General features: G+C 38.5%; 1 protein-coding gene across 9 annotated transcripts in view; it reads right to left on the bottom strand.

Moving 5' to 3' along the window:
* Positions 1-22,927, bottom strand: part of scube2 (signal peptide, CUB domain, EGF-like 2) — a 31,463-nt gene that overhangs the window by 4,407 nt on the left and 4,129 nt on the right. For 5 of the 9 annotated variants that reach the window (XM_041795140.1, XM_041795187.1, XM_041795159.1 and 2 more), the window contains 12 exons: positions 21,697-21,786; positions 19,648-19,764; positions 19,424-19,546; positions 18,979-19,095; positions 18,712-18,834; positions 18,311-18,427; positions 15,754-15,843; positions 15,482-15,604; positions 14,753-14,920; positions 14,246-14,452; positions 5,695-5,865; positions 698-865 (listed from right to left, as the gene is read on the bottom strand). In XM_041795140.1, the coding sequence (XP_041651074.1) occupies positions 698-865; positions 5,695-5,865; positions 14,246-14,452; positions 14,753-14,920; positions 15,482-15,604; positions 15,754-15,843; positions 18,311-18,427; positions 18,712-18,834; positions 18,979-19,095; positions 19,424-19,546; positions 19,648-19,764; positions 21,697-21,786 (1,614 nt within the window). The remainder of the gene's footprint in view (positions 1-697; positions 866-5,694; positions 5,866-14,245; positions 14,453-14,752; positions 14,921-15,481; positions 15,605-15,753; positions 15,844-18,310; positions 18,428-18,711; positions 18,835-18,978; positions 19,096-19,423; positions 19,547-19,647; positions 19,765-21,696; positions 21,787-22,927) is intronic. The other 4 variants (XM_041795150.1, XM_041795178.1, XM_041795202.1 and 1 more) reach the window with 4 other exon arrangements.

Genomic DNA, 22,927 nt, shown 5'->3' with positions numbered 1-22,927 from the left:
GCTAAGAGACGGATACTAAATCTCTGGAAATCGGATGCTGTGCCCCAGTTTAAGACCTGGCCGACTGACTTCACTGGTGTACTACACATGGAGAAAATACAGTATGGCATGACAGACAGCCTCAACAAATTTTTCAATATTTGGCAGCCATTTTTGAATCATCTTGGTCGATATGACAGAGTCCCTGGACAATAACAAATTTTATAGTTTACCGCTTACCTTTCTCTTCTTGAGATGTACAATACTGTGCTAGTGATGCAGTGCAGTTAAATTTCTCACTATGCAAGCCCTTTTGTTGTTGTTTTGTTTGTCCTTTTAAAATTTATTTCCTCATTCCGTGTAAAAATATAAAAAAATCTCTCTAAACTCTACACCTTAGATTCTTGTAGACTGAGGAACACTAGCAGTAAAATGCAACAGCAATGTTACAGCTGTAGAGGGCGGCAGAGTTCTTGTAAGCACCTTAAATACCCCCATAGACTCAGCAAATATGCAATGTACTCTTGAAGGTAAAAAAAATAATAAAAAAATAATAAAAATCAAAATGTTGCTGAGGTTTGTCTTCATCTGATATGTTAGATAGTTTTTCCTACATTTTCTGGATGGAGTCAAATTCATACTTCTATAATAAAAATAATAATATGCTGTTCATCTTTTAACCCAGTCACAAAAATGACCATATAAATGGCTTTTTCACCTTTTGTCTCACACTCCTGAAAGGTTACAGCCCCACTCCGCTTAGTGACCAGGTTTCCTCCACAAGGAAAGCAGGAGGTACGTCCCACTTCTAGCTGGTACGTCCCCAGAGGACAAGGCAGGCAGGGGATGAAGCCGTCATGAGAATACTGACCGGGGGAACACTGACCTGAACACAGACAAACATTTAGTGAATGAAGAGTTGGAACAACTCTACACATCAGCATTTTATCTCTCTTACAAACCTTTTAGGGCTGCACCATTCTGTGTGTTTTACATTTAATGTGAAATATAAGAGAAAATACTCTCCCTTCCAGTTACATCTTAATGGAACTTGTTTTTATCTCTATGTGCACCTCCTCTCACTCATGACTAATACAAACGGAGCGAGTGGGAGTTCGCTGATAGCTCCTGTTGTTTAGTCTGACGGAGGAGATGGGATCTGGGATTGAGCCACAAAGTGACTCTGATAACAGCTCAGGAGGAGACCAAACATGCTGGCTCCTTCAGCCTTTTATTTCGACTCAAAGAAGCTTGTTCAACTTTGAATTCAAACACATCTTCAACATCTAAGCTCAAGCGTCTTTAGCTTTACTCAAAGCAGAACATCTGCCAGGGGGGAGATCCTTATCGAAGCACAATCGCTTCCTGTGTGGCTCATATTCACACAATGGTTTGGCATGAATGTTGTTTCTTTTTGTGTTTTTTTTTCTCCCCATTTTAAGTGAACATTTGACATTCAAGGATAAAACATAACAGTTTTTAAGACTTCTATAAGAGACCATTTTTTCTCTCTGTCCACTTTGAAAATACACTGGTGGACAGGTATCATTCCTCTTTTGCTCTTTCTGATGCTCCCCTTTTTTGACTTCACCTATTAAAGGTATACCTTCTTGCTTCATCTAATATTTCTAGATTATTAATTCTCTTAAGGGATGTTTTCGAGTCTGAGACTTACATTATTTACTGTCATATGCAGAAAAATTGGAAGCAGCTGTTGGTAAATAACAAAAAATTAATTTTAAAGTCCGTGTGAGAAGTTTCTGGTTGGTTATGAAACAGACTGAAATTGATACTGATGACTCTGCATCACCTACAAAAGCAAACAAGACCATCATCAAGAGGAATGATTACTTCTTTAAAAGTCACTTTCAATGCCATAAATCACTGCCATGGGGTGGTGTCAGATGAAGTGGTTAAAAGTGCATCACAGCACCAGCATTTTTTACTTTTCCACAACACATACACTCCTGATCAAAATTTTAAGACCAGTTGAAAAATTGCAAGAATTTTCATTTTGCACTGATGGATCTTCAGAAGGTTCTAATTAGAGCTCCAAAATGCAAAAAGAAGAAATGGGAGTGAGACCAAAAAAAATTATAAAGCATTTCATTGAAAACAACAATTAAACTGAAATAGGCTGTTCATCAGCTGATCAAAAGTTTAAGAACATAGCTCAAAGAAAAAGAAAAAAACAAAACCCCCCTCAAAACAGAAATAAAAGTTTCAAAAAAGGACTCAGTAATGAGTAGCTCAACCGCTCTTGCTGATCACTTCAAAAATTCATTTCGGCACGCTTGATGTGAGTGTTTCCAGGAGGCTAGAGGGAACATTGCTCCAAGTGGTGAAGATGGCTTCACAAAGGGCATCCACTGCCTGGAACTGATGTCCATTTTTGTAAACTTCCCTTGCCATCCATCCCCAAATGTTCTCAATTGGATTTAGACCAGGGAAACATGCAGGATGGTCCAAAAGAGTGACGTTATTCTCCTGGAAGAAGTCCTTTGTCAGGCAGGCATTGTCATTTTGAAAAAAACAGTCATTACCACACAGACGAGGGCCCTCAGTTAGGAGAGATGCCCGATGCAACATCTTCACATAGCCAGCCTTTGTTTGATGCCCCTGCACAACCTGAAGCTCTGTTGTTCCATGATCATGATGGCACCCCCTCCACTGTGGCGCATAAAAAAAAACTCAAGTGGGATCTCCTTGTCATGCCAGTAATGCTGGAAGCCATCAGGAGGCCATCAGAGAATTAACCGTCTTCCATCTTTCATTGTCCCATGTTTGGTGCTCCCTTGCAAAGTCCAAACGGGCAATTTTGTGGCGTTGAAGGAGACGATGCCATCTGATGGTTATTGGGCTGCAGTCGGCACCAGTAACAACCTTTATTTGGGTCAAGGATCGTCCTGTGTCTTGACAGACAGCCAATCAGATCCTCTGGCTCAGCGCCGGTGAAATTTTTTTGGGTCTACCACCTGACTTTTTTTGTTCCATAACCCTCAGGATCTTTTAAGAAATTCAAAATGACTGTCTTACTGCATCCAACCTCAGCAGCGAAGGCACGTTACGAGAGGCCTTGCTTATGCAGCTCAACAATCCGACCATGTTCAAAGACAGAAAGCTTTTTTGCCTTTGCCATCAGGAGGTCATGACAGTGAGAATACCTGACAGAAAAAGGCATTGAATCCACATTTTTGCACAGATTTTGGCTTTTAAAGGCTGTGGTCTTAAACTTTTGATCAGCTGATGAACAGCCAATTTCAGTTTAATTGCTAACTCAATTTTTTTACTCAATTTTTTTTTGTCTCACTCCCATTTCTTCTTTTTGCATTTTGAAGCTCTACTTACAACCTTCTTAAGATCCAACAGTGCAAAATGCAATTCTTGCAATTTTTTCAACTGGTCTTAAAATTTTGAGTAAAAGCTTACTTAGCTATAGATAACAGAGCCATGTAGCTAACATAGCTTCATAATTCACATAGCTAAAGTTAAGATCCCAAAGCACCTACTTTAAAGTATGTACCTACATTAACTTTGTTTTGGTTCTATAACACATACTCAGTTAATCCTGCAATTCCGGAAGGAGCTCAGAAGTCTAACACTAAAAATGTGGGAAAAGGACATGTTGCCAATCACTGCATGTGAAAACATGCTTGGAAAACTAAACCAAAATAATTACTTATCCAAGGAGCAAAACAACAATTTTAGCTATCATATTTTGAAAGGAACAACCTGATCTTGTCAAGAAGTAAATGGACTGTAAACACATTCATGTAATTGTACAGGCCATGCATTCATGATGCCTCTACGTTATTATCAGTCTCGACAGTCACAGAGTTACTATAATGATCACTCAACAGTCACAGAGTAACTATAATGGCCACTCCACAGTCACAGTTACTATAATGACCACTCAACAGTCACAGAGTAACTATAATGATCACTCATCAGTCACAGTTACTATAATGACCACTCAACAGTCACAGAGTAACTATAATGATCACTCATCAGTCACAGTTACTATAATGACCACTCAACAGTCACAGAGTTACTATAATGGCCACTCCACAGTCACAGTTACTATAATGACCACTCAACAGTCCCAGAGTTACTATAATGGCCACTCATCAGTCACAGTTACTATAATGACCACTCAACAGTCACAGAGTTACTATAATGGCCACTCATCAGTCACAGAGTTACTATAATGACCACTCAACAGTCACAGAGTTACTATAATGGCCACTCAACAGTCACAGAGTTACTATAATGGCCACTCAACAGTCACAGAGTTACTATAATGGCCACTCAACAGTCACAGAGTTACTATAATGGCCACTCCACAGTCGCAGAGTTACTATAATGATCACCCAACAGTTGAAGAGTAACTATAATAAGCACTTAGCAGTCACAGAGTTATCCTGATGAACACTCAACAGTCACAGAGTTATCCTAATGACCACTCAACAGTCACAGAGTTACTATAATGACCACTCAACAGTCGCAGAGTTAATATAATGATGACTCAACAGTCGAAGAGTAACTAAAATGACCACTTAGCAGTCACAAAGTTATCCTGATGAACACTCAACAGTCACAGAGTTATCCTGATGAACACTCAACAGTCACAGAGTTACTCTGATGACCACTCAACAGTCACAGAGTTACTCTGATGACCACTCAACAGTCACAGAGTTACTCTGATGCCCACTCAACAGTCACAGAGTTACTCTGATGACCACTCAACAGTCACAGAGTTACTCTGATGACCACTCAACAGTCACAGAGTTACTCTGATGACCACTCAACAGTGACACAGTCTCTCTGGAGACCAATCTGTGCCCACAACCTTGTATGTTTTATACTCTGATCATGTCTAAACAGCATTCTTGCACCCTTTACGCATCTTGCAACCATACTGCCAATGCACACAGACTTGTTTAAACTACAAGAAACACACCTAATAAGAGCTTTTACCTATTTAAACCTTTATTTTTATACTTTTTAAGTTTATTACTTTTTTGTTTTTAATATTTAATTCCTGTACACTCCTCTCAGTGTATAGTTAAAAGGATTGTAATTCTGTTTGTATCTGACTCATTGTTTACTTATCAATATCAGTTTTTCCTGCTTGTTTTGTTTGTGTTTTTAGATTTGTTTTTGTATGTTTTTAGATTTGTCTACTATCATAAAGGTAAAAAAATGGTTTTCTTTAAAAAAAAAATACTCAAATCTTATAGTGTTCCTTTGATTGTTTTTTTAAAGGAATGTTGTAGTTTAAATATTCAACTGAACTTCCCCTTCACAAGATAAATTGAGGAAAGCTCGCCAAAAGTTTTCTTAGAGTATGACACTACAAAGATAAATCATCACTTTTTTTGTTTATCTTCAGCTTTGGTGCAAATTCAATCAGAATGCTATGTTTACATGCATTTTAAAAGACAAGTTAAAACAGACAAAAATGATGAGTGACTTTGTGTAACTGCTGGTCAGCAGTGATTTTAGAGCACTAAAAGAAAACAGGATGATATTTTAGCAGAAACCACATAAACAGAGTATAGGAGAGAAGACGTACAGCTTTGTCCTCCAAAATCAACAAATACTATGGTTAGTTTCTCACAGTAGACCCTCACAAGGGTTCAAACCCACATAAAAGAAGCCCATACAAGAGAAGATAGAGTTCAAAATATCATAGGATGGACCAGACTGTCTTACCTCCACACTCTGACATGTTTCGAGCTCCGACCACCTTGGAGACGTCTCTTCCCTCAGGTCCAGGACAAACCTCACAGGAAAGCTGTCCCTCCTCATCCTGATACGTTCCAGCCGGACACAGCACACACCTGCCCTGATCCCCGTCAAAGTAAGTCCCAACACTGCAGCTTACTGAAAGACAGGGAAAATAACGGATGGAAGGTGAGTAACTCTTGTGGTAAGGCCCACAAACAAACACACAACATACTGTAATCCCTGATTTAAACAGATGTCTGCTACGTGTCATAGAGGAGCTGAGATAAATGTTTTTACACACTGAATTTTTTTTATCTGAATACTTTAACTTTATTTAAGGCATTTTGAGTCCCTAAATAACTCAAGCCTTTTCATTTACATCATTGCTGTTTTAATAGATGGCTATGAACCATGTCAAGCTTGTCTAGAAAACTAGACAGTCGATGTAAAGCACAGACATGAATCGACAAATATGGCAGCATGGCCTGAGGCTACACTTGATTGATTTACTCTTCAGCTACAGTGGTTCAGTTGCATGACAAGACCATGAAAGTAAAGTAACCCAGACTTCATCAGCTGCCTCTCAAGCATAATCAAACAGCTCCATGTACACGCTAGAAAAGGATAAACACAGTTAGGAGCATCCTCAGCACATCAAAGGTTACCTGAGCCTGATCATTTATCAGTCTACTGACAGAGTTTAACTTGCATGTAATGAACATTTCAGGAATCACTGATCTTAAATTACAGTGCAGCAGTTCAGTGGAAATGTAATTTTGGAGTTTGAAGTTGGCCTGCACAGCGTGAGAAAACATGATCTGTGATAGTATTGTTCAGTGAGATAGTAACATGAAGTGCAAAACATTAAACCTAGAGTGCATTATTGGCTATAAATCATAGTTTCTATCAGGGCTGCAAAGAAACTAATTACTTTTACTCAAATTGGTGTAATTGAGTAGTTTTTTGGGTACTTGTACATTTGGAAATCAGTACTTTTACTTCTACTTCTACTTCTACTACCTGTGCTGAGGACTGCTGGGATTCTTCCGCTCTTGATTCTGGTGGATTTGATGTTGTTTTTTTATGTGAGACACATTTGCACCATAAGTGAAGTTATCCACTGAGTTAGTGACCTTGTCTGTGTTTTTAGGTGATCCTAAGGTATGTATAGTGACTATTCTGCAATAGTATGCATAGCCTTGCTATGAGGTTGACGCTTTGCTTTGTTCTTGCCAGAGTAGAACCACCTTACCACAGATTCTCAAGAGCTATAGCAGCTCTGTCCTGCTGTAAATTATTTTTTTCAAAAGTGTAGTTTAACTTAATGTACTGTGGCCCAACATAGACACCTTAAAGTCAGAACATTGCCTCTGTATGAGTTTTACCAACACAGTGAAAGAGGTGTGACTTTACCTGGACAGCATGGTAGGAGATCTATTCACTTGTTATTTCTAATGAGGAAAAATCATATTTTCCTGTACAACTCATCAGTAGCTACTTAGTACTCTTATTTAAAATGAACTTTAAATTAAATACCTTTTACTTTTTCTGAAGTAGATTTAAAGACCAGTACTTTTAAAGTAAATGATCTTTACTTGAGTATAATAGTTGTGTATTTTTTCCATCCTGCATCAAAAATAAATCCAAAAGCTGTGTTTTTTACCTACTTTTTTTTTAGAATCAATGAAACAGAGGATGACTAACTGCTAGCTTTAGCTAATCCAACTGCATCATAATGGGGTGTAAGCATGGTCTTCTGGTCTTTATGTTTAGGCTCTACTCTAGTGGGTAAAGTATGCATGCTGAGTGAGAAAACATTGGTATTTTTGAAAAAGTAACTCTCCTTTTCTATTGTGACATTCAGACTCTGATGATGGGATCAAATATGAATGCCATAAAATGAAAACAAAATTGCAATTACTTTCAAAACCCTTGTATAAAGTAAATCTTTTACTTATGTCAATAGATTTTTTGCTCTTACTTAGGTGTACTTTTAATGTTCATGACAAGTCTTAATCATGTTAAGGCTGGGCCATAAGGCCATAAAATAAAATCTCACCTTTTCACACAACAACACCCTTTATTATTGATTTTCCTTCCTGCTTCTAAACCAACCAGCAAAAAAACAGACTCAAAGTGAGTATTGTTTTTACTTTTCAGTATCATTTATCAAAAATATACAGAGGGTAAAACCTTGTTGTTAACAGTCACACTGACTGTTATATATTAAAGGTTGGTTATTCACACACACCTGCTCTAAGTTTCTAATAAGTGATGTATTTAGTTCACTGCTAACTACTGATTGAAGTGCTAAGGACTCAGACAATTATTATAGTTTAAAAGTTAAGCAACACATTAATTTGAAATATTTGGTAAAATTGAACAAAACAGCAGCTGAATCTTTCGGTACATTAACTGAGCTGTATAGGGAACACTCCATGCCACGAGCATGTGAGGTTGAATGGCACCAAAGATTTTGTGAAGGCAGAGAGGATTTCTAAGAAGATGAAAGTTCTGGGAGCCCATGCACATCAAAAACTTCTAAAACATCCGACATATTAAACTAATTATAGGAAATGATCCATGACTCAGTATAAGAATGACAGCAGAAATGGTCTCCACTAACAGTTCTGCAAATTTTGCATGAAAATTTGAACATAACAAAAGTTCGCCCCAAGTTGTCCCAAAGCAGTTTCAGGACCAAAAACATATCACAGTTCTTGATCACTCTCCACAGGATGCTCAAAGGAACACATTTTGAGTGTCAGATGTTCAGAAAAGAACCACAGAGGTACTGAGAAGTGTCCAAAGAAGACCTACTGCGCTGCTTTGATCAGTGGAAGACCTGAATGCAGCAGGTGTTGATGCAGAAGGGGAGCATATTGAAGGAGAAAGACACTGAACAATGTTTATTTTAAATAAAACTGTATTACAGCTCTAGTCTAATTTTTAAAAGCCATACTTCTCACATCGAATGAATAATATCTCGACGAGTTAGTCTAAAGCTAGACACATAAAATGTCCTATAGACTTTGACTTATGACAAAATTAATTCAGCTGCATCTTTAAATAAATGTTATCAATAAAAAAAGATAAAATCTTGATAATCATTTTTTTTCATATTAAACAGTAATCTCAAACTATAAGAAACGAATGGAGTAATAATCAATATCTGTAACATCTGTTATCTTTTTTTACATTTCATCAGTTTACAGTCTGGTTCATGCCACAAACACAAAAGCATGACAAATGTGCCTCATGGTGCATCTTAGCACCAAAGTTGTCATAACTGAATATGGTTCAAACAAACTAGTCTGAACAGAGGTGATGTAAATTAGATTTAATTTAGTCTAGCTGGTAATAAAGGAGTGGTTGAGAATAAAATCTAGGGAAACAAAATGCATTGTTTTGATCAAACTACCATTAAATCAAATTATTATTAATGAGAAAAACTGTTTTTCAATTAATCATTCAGTGAAGTTGAAAAAAGTCCACTGTCACACAAGTCCACTGAAAAAAAGAAGCATTTGAAATAAAACACAAAGAAACATTTAAGCCCCTGTTAAAGGACTTCTGGTTTGTGTTTTTAATATTGGCTCATCAGTGGACTTAATGGTATGACTTATCTTTTTGTTGATCTTGAACTGTACCTTGGTAACTAATTAAAAAAATGTAATTCTGGTGCATTTTAACACTCAAATGAATCACTCATAAAGATGTCTGTGGAAAATGTAACTAAAAACACTAATTCCACAGTGTGCTGTTTATTGCCTCCTCTGACTCATACTATCCCTGAGCGTCAAAAATAACCAACCAAAATGGTAAATGTTGTTGCTGTTGGTCTGGTTTGCTTTTGTAGCTCATAAACAGGCATTTACATAGATTTCAGTTTGTTTCATAACTACCTTAAAGGGCCTAGCAGGAGTTTTAAGCTGTTAAAATCTGCAAACCATCAAAACCATACTGATAAAAAGCACCAACCTCCCTCCAGCCTACATCTGACAGTCCTAATGCCTTATACGACATGACTGTGCATTAAGGAGGAAACTTAAACCACTATAAGCACCCTCACCTATCTTAAAAGCAAACACAGAAGCAAATCAAAGAGAGTATTTCCCTCTTATCTCACAAAAGTGCAAAGGCTTGATTAAAGGGAGCAAAGCGCCGTTTTGCTTTGGTTCCTCCCACGCAGACTGATGCCTGTAATTAATTTGGGAATTACTGCGTCTGTCTGATGGTCTTTAGAAGTTCACTTGAAAATTGAGGCTGATCTCACACAAGAATAAATCAATTAAATGTTAGGCCTTAAGCACAAAATGTGCTAAGTTTAAGCCGTCTGTAAGCAGAGAAATCACAAACTCTTAAAAGCTCGACACACAAAAGCTTTAATGTTGATCCGTTAGACGTGGCTCAGCAAATTGTTCGATTTTTCCTCCAAAGAAAGAAAATGTAATTCTCTCAAGAGCAGTTCGTTTTTTGAAACCCATTGTTTACTCTGAAAGACCATGAGGAGCCATCACTGCATTGTCCTCTAACAGCTTTTATTTGACAGAGGGAAGCAGTGCGAGAAGAGAGAGAGTGAGAGTGAAAGAGAGAAAAAACCTTGAAGCTTTTCAAATGCAAAGAACACTTCTATAGAGTCCTCGAATTGATGGCCCCAAAGAGGTTTAAAAGACCTTTCACCTCTATTCAAGTCCCCAGTCTGTGCCGACTTGATGACATAGGAAAACACTACGGTATCACAGTGGTAAGGAGCTGAACCCAATAAAAGGGGTCAGCTTTCTGAATCCCCCCATTCTGCTCGGCCCAATCGCTGCTTGCGCCCATCAAGCCAAGGCCCAAACAACTGATGCTAATTGATTCCCATGGTGTGGCTGAAGTCAATTCTCTTTAGCAGTTTAGTGGCTGGGGGTCATGCAAAGTGGCCTCAGCTGGGGGGCAGGGGGGACACAGCACTCAAACTGCCAGCTTGAATCAACAGCACTTCCTAAACATCTTCAATGTTAAAACAAACACGCAAACAAGTCGACTACAGCGGTCAGATAGACCTGGACAGGAACTGAGAGCAGCAGGTTGAATCATCCATGTTTGCTTGTTTGCACTGGTACTTTTACATCAATATGTGCTGGGATGCCGTCAAATGATGATGCTAAATGAGAAGATAACAAGCATTACACAGAGTGTTTAAAGAAAAGATTTGCAGAGTTAAATTATCAAAAAACTTGATTTTAAAAGAAGCGAAGTCCTAAGAATTTAAACCAATGCAAGCAGTCCCCAAAAGAGGAGAAATGCATAAAGAGTGCACTGAGCAGAAAGCATATTTTTTCCAAATGCACAGAGCCTGTGTTGTCATCCATCTGAGGCAGCAAGAACAAGCCCCAAATGGGCTTTTCAATGGAGTGGGCAAACTGAATAGGACTAAACTGCACTCCGAGCTAAGCCAGAGCTAGAGGTGGGGGAGGAGGAGGGGAAAAATATAGCTCCTTTAAAGAGCATGGAGGTTAAGAAGAATGCCTTTCAGCTCCCCCCTCCCATCCACTCCTCTCCCAAATTACATGTCTACACCCCTGCCATGGCCAATAGACTGCTTAATGTTGACCTGAAAGCATAGCGGGGGAGTTAAGAAATCAACACACTCAGGAGCTGAGTTACTGGAACAGAGGAGTAATGGACAAGAGCAGCCTGGGTTTAAATTATGTCAGCGCGGCTCGGCAACAAACCAACTCTGATGCTAGTGCAGAGAACAAGAAAATGGGGTGTCACAGAGATATAAAGGCCACATTTAGCTCTTTATTCTCTTTCAGCAAACATTTAAGACACTTTGTTAAAGTAGTACATTTTGGCTCACAAGTTAAAGTGAAGAAATCAAAATAGCGATTCTTCTTGGGGTTAACAAAAAGTACACACATTTGAAGATCCAAGTCTTTGTCACATTCAAACATCTCCAGCCTTTGTACTAAGGTTGTACAAATATATTGAACAAAATGCATACCATTTAAATAAATATTTAGACATCTCAACAGAGGAAAGGCAGCGGTTTCCTCTCACTGATATTACAGTGCTGTGCAGCAGGCTGAAAACTTACTGTGAGGCCCAAATTTAGGGGCGCATGGTCCCAAACGCCAGGGAAAACACATGCCAGCCTTCAGCGCTCCAACGCTGACAGTGTGCGGTCTTATTTAATGAACATTTTCTCCATCACAGGTTGTATATAAAACCCAGAGCGAGAGGCAACAGCTACCAGGAGAGCTGCCATCGGCCCTCATGTTTCACTCTTATCCTGGAGATGCTGGACGATCTCAACAACAGAGTCTCTGTTCTTCCACACGAGCTTGCTCTCCCCTCCAACCAGCTCATTACAGCATGTCTGAAAACCAAATATGGCATTCATCTGGCCAGCACCTGTTCCAAATCCAATCATTAAAGCAGCTTGTCCAAATATGTCTCACTGGCATGGACCATTTTGATTGCTTAAAGAAATTACTATAGGCCTACTGTTTGTATGAGAACTAGTCAAAGACATTAGAGATGAAGAGGAGAGAGAAACCATCGGCTTGTTATCAGCGCTCAGTTTAAAAGCCAGCATCCATGATGGTTTGGGATGAATTGGCGCTCATCGTATGGGTAACTTTCACTATTGTGAAGGCTCCATTAATGTGGGAGCAACATGTGCTGCCAAGTGCATGTCTTTTAAACTTAACTTGAAGTCAAGTTGAGCTTATATATAAATGACTAAAATAAAATATCAATATATTACTTTCCAAAGTAAAAATAAATACTTTTATTAAGAGAGATAAGAAATGAAACTACAAAACTGAAATTGGGCAAAAATTCTGTGCACACTACAGTGTTATGGTGCTCTGAAGTCACTGATGACACAGTCTTACCTTTAGATTCACCTGCAGATTTATCCACTGGTCTTGCCAAACTCTAATGGACTCTCTAAGCAGCCTGATTCCTAGTGCTGTCTAAAGCTGTGATATTTACACTCGGATGTTTCATTTCCAAACATTATGGATGCGTAAAGAGACGAAGTGATCCTCCCTCTCTTCCAGATTCAGAGTCAGTAACAGAGGTAAAATGGGATCAGTGGGGTGCAGCGTTGTATACGTATGCGTGCATATCTGATTGTGTCTGTTTGTGAAACAGACAGTGAATTGAGAGTATCATGCCGCCCCAATGTTAGTTAGGATATCTCAAGCCAGAATGATGCCAAAGCTGTCGTAGAAATGCACTATGTTAAACCCTCATGACACAAATCTTCTGGCACAGCCTTAAGCTGCCCTGGAAACCTTCCCTGCAGGGGTGCTGAGGTGGTAAAATCCACTCATCCTTTATGCCTCAACAATTTCAGTTGCAACTAAAATGCTTCCAAAACATTATGTTTTATCTCAGTTTGCTTTCATAGTACCTACATTAGTTTGATTTTAAATAGATTTTTCCTTTTTTGTGTGTTGGGCCCTTTGTCTTTTTTAAGATAAGATAGAGTAAGAAATCGAGAGAGTGGGGCATGACATGCATGAAATGAACAGCAAGTCAAATCTGAACCCGAGCTGCCTGTATGGGGACAAACTGCTTTGGGTTATTTTCTTAATCTTCACTGCCTGCTTACAGTGTTATAGTGCTCCAAAGTCCCTGGCAATCAGGAAGAGGAAGAATGAGGGAGCAATGCGAAAACACAGCCATGTGTAAACAGGAAGTAAACAAAAGGCATTTAGTTAGAGGGACATCAGCAGCTTGTCAATTTGTTGCAACAAAACGAGTGTTAAACAGCACGTACTGTGTAATATACCACAGAGAAACTTACAAGGGATAGAGTTGAACAGAAATTGCAATTGCAATGGACTTAGCAGGTGGCTAACAGCTAACCACAGTAGCTTCTTCACTCTAAAGTCACCTTTGACTGCGTGAGATTTGGCGTCTTGAGAGACTAGACCAGGCCGAGACTCCGGTGGTCAGTGAACAGAATCTGTTAGGGATGTGGTGAATCGAGTTGATCCTCTCGTTCTCACACACTACAGAAACAAACCAGTGATTACATCCTCTCTCACACTGAAAAAAATGGTTAAGATTTTGAAAATCCGTTTGTGTGTGGCAGGCTTTAACTGTATGGATGCTGTGGTGGTGGAACCCATCCGTTGTCTTTACACCTAAACACGTCAACAATCAAGATGATGCTACAACATGCTTATGTACACCAACATGACTCTGTAGTAAAAAACAATCCAGGCGCCAAACTAACCTGCCTGAAGTTCAAACTTTATCCACTGAAAATATTTGGTGTGCTACAAAACATAAAATACACGAAGCAGAACTACTGAAGAGGTGAAATCCTACATCAGGAAAAATAGGCCTACATTACCTGTTTCTAAACTGCTTAAGAGACTAGAGGTTTCTTTCAGTAGTTACTAAATGCCTAGTCTTTTTTGATACCTGTTGCTGGCAGAAAACTTGAAAAGGGATGTATACTCCCCCCCCAACCCAAAAAAAGAACAACAAGAAAACAATAACAAGAAAAAGTAGACACCAAACTCACCACATTTCCTGCCCACCAGCACCTGTCCTCCCACACAGTGTCCTGGCAGCTCTGCCGGCTGACCCAGAGTCTTGCTGAGCTCATAGTCAGACCCTGCAAAGTGTAGGTGGAACTGTTCCCGGTTGATGGACTTCCTTAGGGTCCTGATGGTCTTCCTGAGCCTCTTCTCTGATCGTCGGCGTACACAGTTCAGGTCACAGCTCTCTGCTGAGAGAGGCACTTGATACCACAACTGTTTCCACTGCAAAAGATCTTACACCTATCGTAAATTGTACTTTCACCTGGATGCTCACATGCTTAACTAAACACAAAAATGCACCATGGAGTTATGAGCAATTCAAGTCCCAACCTAAAGCCCACCACCATGCCAAGTCAAAACAGGAGATACTTTATCGATGTGGTTTGTTTAGTGACAAACAGACCGCAGCAAAAGACAGACAGAAAGACAGAAAGATGGAGAATGAGAAGCAAAGGTCCCAGGCAGAGAGGAAGCGCAGAGAGACCAACCTGTTACCTCCTCTAGGTTCACATCCAGCTCAAACTCAGCTGTTATCGACGTGCCGTCCTCCTCGCCTGCTTTCCTGCCGTGGCGGCTGCGTGTTCGCTGTCCAGACGAGGAGCAGCGCAGGCTCACATAGCTGAACTGGACATTTTCAGTGAAGAGGAACCTGCTATCTAACAAACAAAATCACACAATTGTCAGAGAAAATCTTAAACGGCATTACAGAAACAAACAAAAATGAGAAAGTCCTTACATTCAGTTAATTGTTCCCTGTAGCATAAGCTGCAAAAATGATAGCTTCCTTTTTTTTTCAATGAGAAAAGGATGTAAAAGACCATGTTAAAACCCCTTAAAGCAGCAAATAATCCTACAATCGGAAACCCATGTGATTGATGGCTAAGTCAGACCCAACTGAAAGGCTTGCTAAGGCTAATTACATCCTCCCCTGTCACTGCCAGACAAAGTGCTGCTCTGAGACGTTCAAGACACTCCAAACCACATCACTTTCCCCACAAAATTTCTTTCACATTCGCCTTTGGTTTTGGTTTACTTTGACTCTGAGGTCTGCTTTATCTTCTTAAGATTGTGGTTTTAAATGCTGGCAGTTCTGGGTAAACCCAAAATGTTTTTTAACCAGCGACATAAAGGAGCTGTAAACGTAATCCTCGTCTATCTGTGATCTAATTCTTGTTTTTGGGAGCTTTGTTTTGCTTGTTGTTTGGCAACCTCTGTACCTGAGTGTGCAGAGTTCAAGTTCTCCTTGAGTTTCTCCTGACTTCGTTTTAAGTTGCATTTTGGAGCGCCCGACTTAAAAGTTGCTGTGGTTTTGATGCGGGGGACATTTGCCATTTCTGGACCTGTGGGAAAAAGGAACAAAAAATACCTTTTCATTTGATCTCACAGTATCTATCAACTGAAAACAAGGAAAGCCCGAGCCGTTCCAGAGTTACTGTTTTGTGTGGCAGAGTGGAAAGATGGATGTTAATCTGTGATGTTTTGTACTTGCCTAAGCATTGCGAGCCGCTGTTGTTCTTTTGTGCTTCAGCCAGGCAGGGCAGAGGCATTCCACAGGTCACCGTGTAGGAATCCTCCGTCCCTGCAAACATGAGAGGCCGTGACACACAGACCAACACAGAAAAAAGTTAAGGCCACAAAGCCAAGTTAGAGAGCGCAAACAGGCGGCATGTAGGAACAGGAAAAGTGATTCTGTTGATTGATGTTGACACACAAACAGACCTAGAGCAGCTTGACTTAATGACTAATTAGATTTCTGTTAGCTGTGCTGCATCAGGAGGTACCTGGTCCAAATCATATGATGGAGTCAAATATCATAATGGTGCACTTTTAGTTTAATGTCATTCTCAAAAAGGACAGTTTTAAGAGCCCACTGTTTTATTGAATGATGGGTGTCAGATGTTATAAAATTCATAATTTTATTTAAGGGTTTCACAGCAAGTTCCATGCAGTCCCCATGATGTTTTGGGGAGACTACATTTTTGCCTATGCATAATTGCAATTTCAGGAAAATGCTTGCATGCATCTTAATGATAGTTCAAACATTGCTAAATCTGGAAAAAAATGATACCAAACCAAAAGGTATTAGGGAACTGAAATTATCCGCTCTTTTTGCTGAGCTAAACCAAATAATCCAAGTCACCAATAAGAGCCACAGTTTCCATCACTACTGTACTTGACTGATGTGTGTCAGGAATACTAATCGCCACTGTTCACATTATTCACCAAACAAATATGAGCATTGTTGTCAGAGCTCTGACTCTAATTTTGCATCCTTTATGTTGGACACAAAGATTAGTAAACTATCCTGATTTAAGTGAAGCTCACACTGAGAGCCTTTACTGAGTCAACTCTTCACTTCATACTTTTTAACTATTTTGTACTGATTTGATTCAAATTCAACTCTGTTGCTGCTCTTAATAAGATGGTTATGATTGTCCAGATATCACCTTTTATAATCCACAGCACAGCAGCGACTTCGAGATAAACCACTGAAGTAAACTAAAGTTGTTAAAAAGGCAAACAGATGATTATCAACATTTACCTATTACTAATGGTCAATGACTTACAGCGAAGAGGTTGGATTAAAAAATGTATACCTCTTCCCTCTCCTTTTTTGATGTTTTAACTGAACCATTGAGTGTTTGACAATCATACACTGGGTTACACTTTCCTTTGCAGCAGTATAATTTTCACTAGTTTGCTCTCTTTTACATGTTCCCAGGCCATTAATATTATCCATCAACAGCTAAAATGCCAGGAAAAGATTCTCACAAACTAGGTTTAGGTGCTATTTCTGCATTTTTTGTAGCCTGATGACACTGTTAAAAAAAAAAATCATTTTTCTTCTCATGAATCTACACTCAGTACCCCATCATGACAAAGTGAAATCAGATTTTTAGAATTTTTTGCAGATTTATTAAATTTAAAAAAACAAACAAACAAAAAAAAGGAATATCATTTTTTTTGCAAGACCACTTTGTAAAGAGTTAAAAAAAAAACTCCAAGAGTGACCATCAGGTTCATGGTCACCTCTCTTACTAAGTCCTTGTTGTGCCAAACTTCTTCCATCTGAGAATGATAGAGGCCACTATGCTCTTGGGAACTTTCAGAGCAACAGAAATGTTTTTGTAGCTTCCCCCAGATCTGTGCCTTGCAACATTCCTGTCTCAGAGCTCTGCAGGCAGTTCCTTAGATCTTGTGGCTTGGTTTTTGCTCTGATAAGCATTGTCAGCCGAGGCCTTCTATAGCGAGGTGTGTGCCTTTCCAAATCATGTCCAATTAATTTAATTTACCACAGGTGGACTCCAATTATGATGTACAAACATCTCAGCAAAGACTGAGAGAAATGGTGTGAGAAATGGAGAGTAGAGATAAGGGGTTTTTGTACAGGGTCTGAATACTTACACAAATATGATATTACAGGTTTTTTAAATATGTTTGCAAAAATTTCTAAAATTCTGTTTTCACTTTGTTAACATGGGGTATTGAGTACAGATTAAAGAAAACAAAAATGATTTTTTTTGACTGTACATCAGGCTGCACTATAAAAAAAATGATAAAGTGAAGGGGTCTGAATACTTTGTGAATGAACTGTATTCTACTCCAAAGGAGTGACAGTGAGGTCCTTACAGCTCTGATGTTGGACAGGAAGTGGGAGCACTAGAGTGCAGAAACAGCTAAATTTCATATGTTTTGGTCAATAATAATAACTGTAATAACTTCTAAAACATTCCTGAGGATGTAAAAGGTTGTAAGAGTGACTCCTTTGTTGTGTTAAGGCCAGTGAATGTACAGTAGTTTGCAGGTAAGTCTTGGCCAAAGAGAGAAAAAAAAAACCCAAAACAAAAGGAAAGATGTGCTGGTAGGGAGATTTGTAAATAATGCAGACAATTTCTGCAGGGGTTGCCTACCATGAAACAAAATTATCCACTCTTGAAAAGCAAAATTTTTTCTCCTACAGCATCCTCCCACAAAATGCAGCTATAACTGGGCCTACCATACCATGCAGATTATTTTAAACTGAGTTTAAGTTTGACCAAACTCACCACTGCTGATGTGAACTTGGGACTGGCAGGTCAGGAAGCAGCGGTCCCCTCCCTCCTGCTTACTACAGTTCAGGGTAGGTTTAAAGGTGGGCTTTGCGGGTGGTAAACCCTCAGCCTCTAGATAGAAATCACAACAAAACTCCAAGGTAAACAGGAACACTTTCGAATGCAACAAAGTGGAGGAAGGTACATTAAAATAAGGCACCAACATCTGGTGGCACCCACAGTTTCAAAGCTCTTGATTCTTTAACCGAAGCACATGAAAATTAAGTGACAGAGAATTAAACAGAAAAAGAGAACAGAATTCAAAGTATCTCCTGTTTTTGTCCCCATAAATGTGAGATGTCACACAGTTTTCAAAGAGACGTGTGCCTTTTACAGAAGATGAGGCACGAGCTTACCAATGCAGTCCTTTTTGTTCCAGTGTAGCTTATAACCAGGATGGCAAAAGCACTCAAATCCACCCATGGTGTTCTCACAACCCTGCTCACAACCGCCATTGTTTACACTGCATTCATTTATATCTGACAGAGGAAGAGACAAAATCATGGTAGTTACTATTACAAAGTAAATTAAAACTATTCAGGAAACAAGAATGCTGTATACTCCTTTACGGGATCACATCTCTGAGCTAAACCTTGGTTGTTGTGCTCAACACACAGACTCACCTCCACAGTGGGCCAGTCCATACATGGTGTAGCCTTTGTTGCACAGACACTGAAAACCACCAGGGGAGTTCACACATGTGTGATCACATGTGCGCTCAAAAAAACACTCATCTATATCTGTAATCAAAACGAGCAGATGACATAATAGCAAGGCAGCCAGTTGCAATCAGGAGGGGTTTCCCACCCACAGACAAATGCTTGTGCTTGATCCTGAATTTCCCCACTTAGAGAAAACTAACATGTACAGTGTGCTTCGTCAAGTAATCCTTATCTTATGAATTACAGTTTAAGCCTTTTACACTTGAATTGTTAATAAAAAAAGAAAGCACACACAAGTCCCAGACATCACATCTTGAGTAATGTTATGACAGGCTCCTCTCTCAGTTGTGCAATCAAACTGTCCTAAATATCTGAATGGGTCAGGAATTTAAGAAGTCTTCTCTACCTTGACAAGATCGCTCATCTGTCAGCAGCTTGAAACCTTTCCTGCAGTTGCACTCAAAGCTACCGATGGTGTTCCTGCAGAAGTGCTCACAACCACCATTGTGGTGCTCGCACTCATCAATATCTGTGGGAAAATGGTAAACAAGGTCTTATTTACCAACTTTCACAAGGCTAAATCAGAGTCTTTCTGACTGTTGGTTTATTTTTGTGGACTGGCAGTCTGACCTTTGCATGTTTTTCCATCCGGCTGCAGTGTAAAGCCGACAGGGCAGCTGCAGCGCACACCTGTGGATGTGTCTTTACAGGTGCAGTCACAACCCCCATTGTTCACTGCACACGTTTCTGAAATTAAAACACACAATATAACACACGCATGTGAAAAGTATGACTCGGTTCCCTCGGTATCAGAGCCTCGCTCCTTAGGAAAACAGAACCATTTTTTTCTAACATTATGTGTTAAAAGTAGCTAAAATACAAAATTGACTTATTTTAGAAAGGAATTTGAGGGAAAATACAGACCTCATATGAAGAGTTTTGCACAGTTCAAACCACAGTTATTATACAGTCACACTCAAGTTTGATAGTGGGTGACATTAATGCCTGGCAACTTTTAGTACTTGTATCTCCGGACCAAACTACGGTGGCCTGGAATTGCAATACAAAATTACAAAGTCTTACACACTTTTACAAAGCTTGGGACTAATTTACAGGAAAAAAAAACAATTTTACATTTCAAAGAACAAACTTACATCTTACAAAAACAAACTGAATAAAAAAATCCAAAACAAAATAATAACTAGAAAAGCACTCGGAGGGAGCAGACCTCCGCCATTAGCCCTGTCTCCCAATAGCACAGAATCCTTTAAAAAATTCCTGGATCCAGACGGTGATCTGGATCACTCCCAAAATCTAATCAGTTCTTCCTTATGCCATTTGTGACATTTCCTGAAAATTTCATGAAAATCCGTCAATAAATTTTTGAGTTATGTTGCTAAACTAACTAACAAACTAACAAACCCTGCCGATCACATAACCTCCTTGGCAGCAGTAACAAAGTCTGAGATACTTTTACAGAACTTCAAAACGCTTTTACAAACAGCAAAACCAATTTATATTTTACAAAAAATATTAACAAATGATGAAAAAAATATATTTTACAAAATGTTTTTGATATTTTGTGTCAACTTGTGTAAAAATGTTGTTGTTTAATTTGTCCTGTAATTTGTAAAATTTGTTTTGTTATTTGTAAAATTTGTTTAGTTAACTGTAAATTTCATGTGAACTTTGTTAAAGCGTTTTGGATTAAAATTATCAGCTAGTTTCATCATTCTAAAAAGTGTTTCGTGAAATTAAAATTTGTTTCACCATTTGTAAATTGCTATGTAAAATGATATTTTTTTACCATTTGTAATTTTTTTTGTAAAATTCTAAATTGTTTCATCCTTTGTTTAATGCCTTGTAAAATGTTTATATGTTTCACCATTTTTAAACTTATTTGTAAAATGTAAATTTGCTTTACATTTGTAAACTTTATAGTAAAATGTAAATTTGTTACACAATTTGTAAACTGTTTTGTAAAATTTGAAAATGTTTCACTTTAGTACATTGTTCTGTAAAATGTTAACTGTTTCACCATTTGTAAACTGTTTTGTAAAATGTAAATTTGTTTCATCATTTGTAAACTGTTAATGTAAAATGTAAAATTTTTCACCCTTTGTAAAGTCTTTTGTAAAATGTTACATTTTGTCCCTTTTAAGTGTTTTACAAACTACAAAAATGCAGGTACAGTATACACAATTGTTTTGTATTTTGTAAATTTGTTTAATAAACTACACAAATGTTTTTGTTAATGTAATTTTTTTTACACCTTTGTTTAAGTGTTTCAGAGATGGTAATTTTTATTGCACTTCCAGGACACCGTACCAAACGCCCACAAGCCCATGTACTGACTTGGTAAAGTGCCAAAAACACAATGTTTTACACACATTGAGTGGCCCAGAATCACACAACTGATAAATACTATCTAAATAAGAAGATTTTCACACTCTGCCCTTCCCAAATAGAAGCATAACGTGAAATGTACCACACTGTCACAAATGCATACTTTTCTGAGGGGAAGCTGGAGGAAAGACAGCGAGTTCGTAGTCATTTCACAGTTTGCTCAAAAGTCTAAGGAATGCATACGTTTACTAGACATTACTCTTCTCTCCTGTGAGTGTTTCTAAGTAATGCAACATGCACCTTAAACACAGCCTGTTCGAGTGTCATTATTACCCATTAAAAGTCGCCGTTTGACCCTTTTGTCCACCTCAGTAAAGGATGTTGCATTGTGATCAGCAGACTCAGTCGTGGATTCGTCTCGTTCTGTGAAATACAAAAGAAATCACTGATGTAGAGATGGTACACAAGATCAAAATATTTACCAAATAACACAGGGTCAAGCTGACTTCTCTTCTGACATCATCTCTGGGTGTTTGTGTAGATCTCCTTTCAGTAACCAGATGCATGTTTACACTTGAGATATCCAGCTTGTAGCAGCTTGGTGTTCATCAGATAGCACATCAGATTATAAAAGTGAATGTGGAGACAACATCGCAGAGATACGCCTGGACCTCACACACACTGCTGCAGTAGGGAGGGGAGCAATATTACCCAATGTCTGATCCTTATCCTACATGACTATTGTGAAGAAAAAATGCACACTGCCAGAAAGAGAGAGATGTTTTCAGTTAGTGTGTTTTCATCCATTCATCAAGATAGCTGCCACAATATTGAAAAAAACAAAGTAAAACAGGCGGTAGGCTGCTCATGCTATGTGCACTGCTATAGCTAGGGTTTGGTTTGTTACATTACAGACAAATTAACGGAAATGAAAGAGTCTGATATCAGAATCAAGAAGTCAGGGGTGCTGGTGGCCCAGTGATTGGTTCATGTGCCTCTGTGCACAGAGGCTGTTGTCCTCCAGGCGGGTAGCATGGGTTCAAATCTGACTTCCAACTCTATTACTGCCATATCTCTCTGAATGGGGGAATAAAAGTCCAATATAAATCTAAAGCTATTTAAATCTTACCTTAGGCATACTACCTGTTTAAATGCATGACTAAAGCATGGGCTGTCAAAGTTGACCCATCTTTCAGTATTTTTTGATACCACGTATTTAAAACAATGTTTGTAGTTATGATTGATCATTCCTATTTTTGATAGTATCGATCACCATTAACTATGTCATACTATAATATGATAATACATGATTAAAAATTAGATTTTGTTTTTTAATATTTTCTACATGATTTTTAATATTCTTCTTTTTACATTTGGATGAATTTGGACAAATATCTATGTATATTATTGTTACGTGCATATAAAGTCAGTCAGTGGGAATGGTTTTTTCTTCTTTTTTCTCTTCACTTTTCCCTTTCCTTTCCTCTTTATAACTAATGCTTCTGATCAAATGTTCAGTTTTATTTTTTTCCCTTCAAAATTATTTAAGATTTTTCCTTACTTA

This window comes from Cheilinus undulatus, linkage group 1 (assembly GCF_018320785.1).
Source record: "Cheilinus undulatus linkage group 1, ASM1832078v1, whole genome shotgun sequence".
Classification (NCBI taxonomy): domain Eukaryota; kingdom Metazoa; phylum Chordata; class Actinopteri; order Labriformes; family Labridae; genus Cheilinus; species Cheilinus undulatus.
This window is presented reverse-complemented; position numbering and strand designations above follow the sequence as displayed.